General features: G+C 33.2%; 1 protein-coding gene and 3 non-coding genes across 5 annotated transcripts; 3 read left to right on the top strand and 1 right to left on the bottom strand.

Moving 5' to 3' along the window:
- The first annotated feature begins 1026 nt into the window (after positions 1-1026).
- On the top strand, positions 1027-1107 carry TRNAL-AAG (transfer RNA leucine (anticodon AAG)). Its single transcript has one exon. It is a non-coding gene; the product is annotated as a tRNA-Leu (tRNA).
- An 86-nt stretch (positions 1108-1193) lies between these two features.
- On the top strand, positions 1194-1274 carry TRNAL-AAG (transfer RNA leucine (anticodon AAG)). The gene has a single exon. It is a non-coding gene; the product is annotated as a tRNA-Leu (tRNA).
- An 86-nt stretch (positions 1275-1360) lies between these two features.
- Positions 1361-1441, top strand: TRNAL-AAG (transfer RNA leucine (anticodon AAG)). Its single transcript has one exon. It is a non-coding gene; the product is annotated as a tRNA-Leu (tRNA).
- Positions 1442-1495: 54 nt separating this feature from the next.
- On the bottom strand, positions 1496-5993 carry LOC101493495 (putative disease resistance protein At5g05400). Of its 2 annotated transcripts, XM_073368279.1 has the most exons (4): positions 5601-5993; positions 2971-5495; positions 2094-2683; positions 1496-1745 (listed from the first exon to the last, which is right to left on the bottom strand). In XM_073368279.1, exons 1-4 carry the CDS (start codon positions 5986-5988, stop codon positions 1694-1696), a joined length of 3555 nt encoding a protein of 1184 aa, XP_073224380.1. In that variant the 5' UTR covers positions 5989-5993; the 3' UTR covers positions 1496-1693. The 2 variants fall into 2 exon arrangements, with proteins under 2 accessions (XP_073224380.1, XP_073224379.1); XM_073368278.1 differs by having other exon boundaries at positions 2971-5993.
- Positions 5994-5999: the final 6 nt, after the last annotated feature.

Below are 5999 nucleotides of genomic sequence, written 5' to 3'. Positions count from 1 at the left end.
TATATTATAATTTTAAATAAATTTGTGTATTTTATTAATTGGAAGTAACTTTTTTAATAATTTTTCATATATTCTTATTTTATGATTATTTTTTATAAATTTGTGTATTTTTTGTCAAATAGAATATATATTTTTATTGTATAAAATCTTACTAAAAAATGAATTGACATAAATTGAAAGAAATTATAAATGGATTGACATTAATCAGTAATTGAATTTTTAACGTATAATCATTACTCACCATAAGTAGAATGATATAATTGTCTGAGAATATTTATGTCGATATTTATGAGTTATTATGTGGTTTTTTTCATTGAATTTAATGACTAATAATATAAATTATTACCATTGGTAAATGACTAATAATATTATAAAATAATTTATAAATTTATTATAAAATAACTTATAAAATAATTTGATAATAATATAAATTATAAATTATTATCAAATTGTAAAATAATTTATAAATTATAAATTTATTATAAATAATTGTAAAATAATTTTATAATTTATAAATTTATTATAAAATAATATTATTATTGAGAGGAGGATTGAAGGAGATTAGGCGTTGAGAACATGATTGAGAGAGGAGAAAGGAGAAGAGGTCGACATCAGCTTTTTGGCTGATGTGGAAATTATTTGTATAGGTAGATGAAATAGAATGAGGTGGCATTCGAGGGTGAGGTAGCATTCGGGAGTCTATTTTAAATATATATAATAGATAATAGATAGATTTAACAATCAATAAATACTTTATAATTTATCTTGATGTTACGTATATCAACGTACAATTGAAACTAGTATATATATTTATCAACAAAAAAAATTGAATTCGTATATTCATAGTGAATATCTTGATTATTAAAAAGTTAATATATATAATAAGATAAATACGTTAACAATATTATTCCCAAACACAGCCAAAACTAAGTTTTGGCGATTAATAAACGTAATTTGTTAATTTAAGTGATTACTCAAAATAATTAATGAAATAGGTAAGTATATTTAAAATACAATAACATGAAAGTTGAGATGGCCGAGTTGGTCTAAGGCGCCAGATTAAGGTTCTGGTCCGAAAGGGCGTGGGTTCAAATCCCACTCTCAACATTTCACATTTTCTCTTTTTATTTATATTCTTTCAAGTTTAGCGCAAGACATTTCTGTGTTATTCCAAAAATTAAATTAACATGAAAGTTGAGATGGCCGAGTTGGTCTAAGGCGCCAGATTAAGGTTCTGGTCCGAAAGGGCGTGGGTTCAAATCCCACTCTCAACATTTCACATTTTCTCTTTTTATTTATATTCTTTCAAGTTTAGCGCAAGACATTTCTGTGTTATTCCAAAAATTAAATTAACATGAAAGTTGAGATGGCCGAGTTGGTCTAAGGCGCCAGATTAAGGTTCTGGTCCGAAAGGGCGTGGGTTCAAATCCCACTCTCAACATTTCACATTTTCTTTTTTTATTTATAATACAAACTTACCTCATACGATCATGTCTATAGCGAAATGGTGTATAGAATCGCGAAATCCGTTTGGTATAAAACCCTATTTGTCATAATCACTAGTGATATTAATTAACATACATACACTAGTAATTAATGTATAATCACAATCCTTCATAACTGAACAGTTTCAAATGGCTATAGCAACTAAGCACATTATTTTCTCTCAGTTTTTGGGAGCATAGAGAGGTCTTCATGAAGAGAGAAGCTTCATCATCTCATCTGCTGTTTCTTCAAGTTTCATCCTACTCAATAACAGATTCATAATTTCAGTCAGTTGAGGAACTATCTTCACACCAGGTATACTCCAATAATGTAATTGAATGTGTGAATAAAAGTTATTTTATGTTGGTTTTTTAATTCCCATGTATAAGCAATCCAAACACTAACACATTCATGGTTTACAATGACAATTTTGGTAACACATGATATTTCTGAAATTTTAGCAGTAACATTCATATTTTGTAATTATATGGCATATTCAAAATGAAACTCTAGTTAGTTTGTTTATTTATTATCCAAACATTAAAGTAAATAATTCAAAAATTAAAAATTTAAGAAAAAGTCAAGATAATCAAGAGAAGAAGAGTCACCTGAATTTGTTTCTCAAATTTAGAGAAGCTTTGGGGCATTTATATATGCAGAGTTTTAGAGGTTTAACGACATATAACTTGCTAGTGTGGAATATATCAATAAAACTCGGTAGATCATCCAATGTAATGTCTGATAAGTTTGGAAGTACAACTTCCATTTGATTGATAATATCATCTCCAGGACCACGTTTAAAAACCTCTTCCAGTTGATTAGCTTTTGATATTCGAAGCGTGCTTAATTGTGGAAGCATTCTAACCATAGCAACAGGGAAAAGACTTTTCAAATTGTTGCAGTTTTGGACTTCTATATGTTTTAGCTTTGGAAAATATACTTCCATATTAGGAAGCTGCAGATGTTCTTCATTTGCTTCGAAGATTTGTTCCAACTTTTGGCAGTCGTAGACACGGAGGGACATTAACTCTGGTAGGCTACTATGTTTTTCCATGGAGAACAAACATTTCAAATTTTCACAATTACTCACTTGTACATATTGAAGATATAGGAGACTGCTGATAGGTAGGTTCCATAATATGATGGACAAATGATGTATACCACTTACAACTAGTTCTTGCAGTTTTGAGGGATTGGTCTGAAAATGAAATATTCATAGGTTAATAGTCAAATAATAATGGGGTGGATAATATTACTAATACTAGTAAGGAAATGATATTAGTGTTGTTAAATGACAGCCTTGGCGTGACGGATTTTTGCAAAACTGGTGTAGGCAATTTATGAAGGAATATCCTCCATGGTGGTGCCACAGGCCGCAATGGCGTGTTTATATGGCAGATTTTTGGCCTTCCACCATCTGCCATCAACAACACTCAATGATATAATTAATACAAAACTATAGATCATATCTACAAGGGTACGCACATCATTCAGAAGATGGTGTATTGGAAAAGATCCAACCATGACATCAAGCCACAATCTTGAAAATCTTGAACAATGCTGCACAGTTAGCTTCCTCAGAGACTCATATGGCCACCCTACTTGGGAGTAGTCTAAGGGAAACATACCAAAGAGATTGTGAAGATTACAAAGTTTGAGAACTTCTAAATTAGGAAGAAAGATGTTGTCCTGGAATGGTTGATATGCATGATAACATTCATCAAATACATATTCCAGCTGAGGAACATTCCATACATCTATCATTTGTAGTTGTGAAAGTCCTTCAACATAACAGATTGGGAATATAGACTCCAACTTCCAACAATCATGAATTTTAACTTCCCTTAAACAAGGCATCAGAAAATGAGAATCCCTTTGTGCTTGAACTATTTCCGTTCTTGCATTAAAGTCATGCTCTCTATCACACAATATTATATGCTTCAATTCGTCGCAACCCTCCACTATTAGCTTTTCTAGTTGTAACAAACTTTGAGCAACAGATAAAGGGAAGAGTACTTCACTGGACCTACTATAAGATAAATTGAGGGACTTAAGATTATGTAACTTACATTCCAATGGAAAAATGTTGTGTAACTGTGGACAGTATCGTAATTCAAGTATTTCTAGTTTCTCAAAGAAGGGTAGCACTTGCAAAGTTGGACCTTGACACAATCCTTTCAAGTTTCTCATAATTTGAAGGCGTAACTCGACCAACATCGGAATTAAATCATCTACCTTGGAATCAGAAGTTTTATCAAGGATGCATTCAATTTCTTGGCAGTCAACAAAACATAGAGTAGACAAATTATTCATGCCTCCCACAACTTCAACCATATTTGGAATGATATTTTTACATTCTCCATGGAGGCCTCTCAAAACAACAATTTCCGCTATTTGTAAAAAAATCTTTTTAGTTGTCCTCAACTTTGAGATATCAAAATCATTCAATTGTAGAACTCTTGTTCTTTCCCGAACGATTGGGTCGTTAAGTACAAATCTTTGTAGATTTGGGAGAACACCAATGTCCAGAATGATCTCATAAACATACTCTTCTGGGTAGCATGCTGAAGCATATAACTCCTCTAGATTTGAACATTTCCCTATTGCTCCATTGTAGTTGTTTTCAAAAATATGACATTCTGACAGATCTAGCAGCTTCAGGCTTTTGAGTTTTCCTATTTTGGTAGGAAGTTCATCGAACTCACAACGTCGCAAGTCAAGAACCTCAAGTCTTGTTAAGCTTCCTATGAAAGAAATGTCACCAAACTTCAATCCATTTAAGCGTAGAGTTCGAACATTTGTCAACAATTGGATTGATGGAGGAAATGATAATGGTACTATTTTGTAGTCAATGGTTAGAGATAAAACCTCAAGTCCTTGTATTCCTTCAAATATTAAATGTGATAAATCTAGGGAATTCCATGATCTATGACCAACTATATTTAGCAATAGCATTTTAAGATTTGGAGCATGCAATTGACAAAAAGATGGACTTTCATTGTACCACCATGAGGATACTGCAAAACAGTCACTTATTTTGTTATTCTCAGCCGCAATGCTAAGTGGTTCGTCAAGATTTACCAAGATTTTACAATTCTCTGATCTATTTGCGATCCATAAGGCTGCATCGCGAACCATGTCATGCATCTTCACAGAACCAGGCATCAGCAAGCAAGAATCCAAAAGTTTATTTATGTGTGCTTGGATCAAGCTCCTTGTTGATTGCAATGAGTGCGTTCTTTCCACACCTTGTCCAATTGCATACCTCATCAAATCTTCTATTGGGATGTGATAGTCTTCTGGAAAAAGAGAACACATCAGAAAGAGCCGTTGCGCTTCCGGCCTTTGCAAATAATCATAGCTAAATTTAAAGCAATTTAAAGTAGGCATCAATGTATCTTCATCATTGGATGCCTTTGAATCCCTCAACATATCAAATGCTTGCTGCCACTCGATTTCTTGCCTTCCTTTTAATGATGACCCTATAGTTTTGATTGTTATGGGAAGTCCCTTACATTCATTGCAGATTCTCCGTGGCACACTATCCAATAACTCAGAATATTCGTCATCAATTCTTGCAAACTTTCGGAATAAAGTCCAAGATTCATCTTCAGACAAGAGCCCCAAATGAATATTTTTTTGACAGTCCATTAAAGTACAAACATGCTCTCTACGAGTGGTTACAAGGATTTTCCATGTGCTTCTATTAACATTGTCTAAGCGAATCCCTATATCTTTCAAATGAAACTCTCTCCACAGATCGTCTAGTATTAGAAGAATTCGCTTATTATCTTTTAAACGCAACCATATACGTTGTGCTCTTCCTTCTTCACTTTCTTCCATCAATTTCAAGTTTAACATATCTGCAATTTTTCCCTGAATGCCTCTATTGTTTGGAGTTCGAGACACTGTGATTGATATAACCTTATCAAACATATCCAATTCTTCAGACTTCTTGCCAACTTCTGTTACAAGGGTTGTTTTTCCACATCCACCTAGTCCATACACTCCTATTATAGAGATACAATCATCCTTAAGTGCCTCCATGAGTTCATTATAAGCCAATTTTGTAGATTCAAAATAAATGAAGTCTTCGGATGAATGATACTGAATACCTGGTAGCTGAGCACGGTGAGAAAATGGTTGAATATCATTGCTTTTGCCTTTCAGTTTCCCTATTGTTGATATCTCTTGTACCATTTGCTTGCACAAAAGATACCTCCTACATGTTGGAAACCATCCTTGAAAGCAATTGTTGTCAGTCTCCATCCTCTGAACAAGATCCTCCACCGCTCTTAAGAGATTTTCTACATCATTCAGCCACTTCTCCACTGGTTTTTCAATTACTTCTGTTCTCTCCTTTGCTTGTGCAACACGAATTAGCAAGTTGTCTCTCTCGGATGCCAACACCTCCTTTTCATTCTCAAGATCATTCATTACTTTATTTACACAAAGAAAGTATTGTACTTCGCGAATTACTGGTCCCGCCAAATATTTAGCCATATTAGTTGCAA

The sequence above is a fragment of the Cicer arietinum genome, chromosome 5, assembly GCF_000331145.2.
Source record: "Cicer arietinum cultivar CDC Frontier isolate Library 1 chromosome 5, Cicar.CDCFrontier_v2.0, whole genome shotgun sequence".
NCBI classification, from domain to species: domain Eukaryota; kingdom Viridiplantae; phylum Streptophyta; class Magnoliopsida; order Fabales; family Fabaceae; genus Cicer; species Cicer arietinum.
The sequence above is the reverse complement of the archived record's forward strand: the minus strand, read 5'-3'. Positions and strand labels throughout refer to the sequence as shown.

Excerpts from the sequence above, each read along its gene's own strand:
- LOC101493495 (XM_073368278.1), bottom strand. The coding sequence starts at position 5,988 with ATGGCTAAATATTTGGCGGGACCAGTAATTCGCGAAGTACAATACTTT. Across the intron at positions 2,684-2,970 it reads TACACCATCTTCTGAATGAT|ACCAATCCCTCAAAACTGCA; the intron begins GTGCGTACCCTT and ends TTTCATTTTCAG. Across the intron at positions 1,746-2,093 it reads AATTTGAGAAACAAATTCAG|GATGAAACTTGAAGAAACAG; the intron begins GTGACTCTTCTT and ends GTTATTGAGTAG.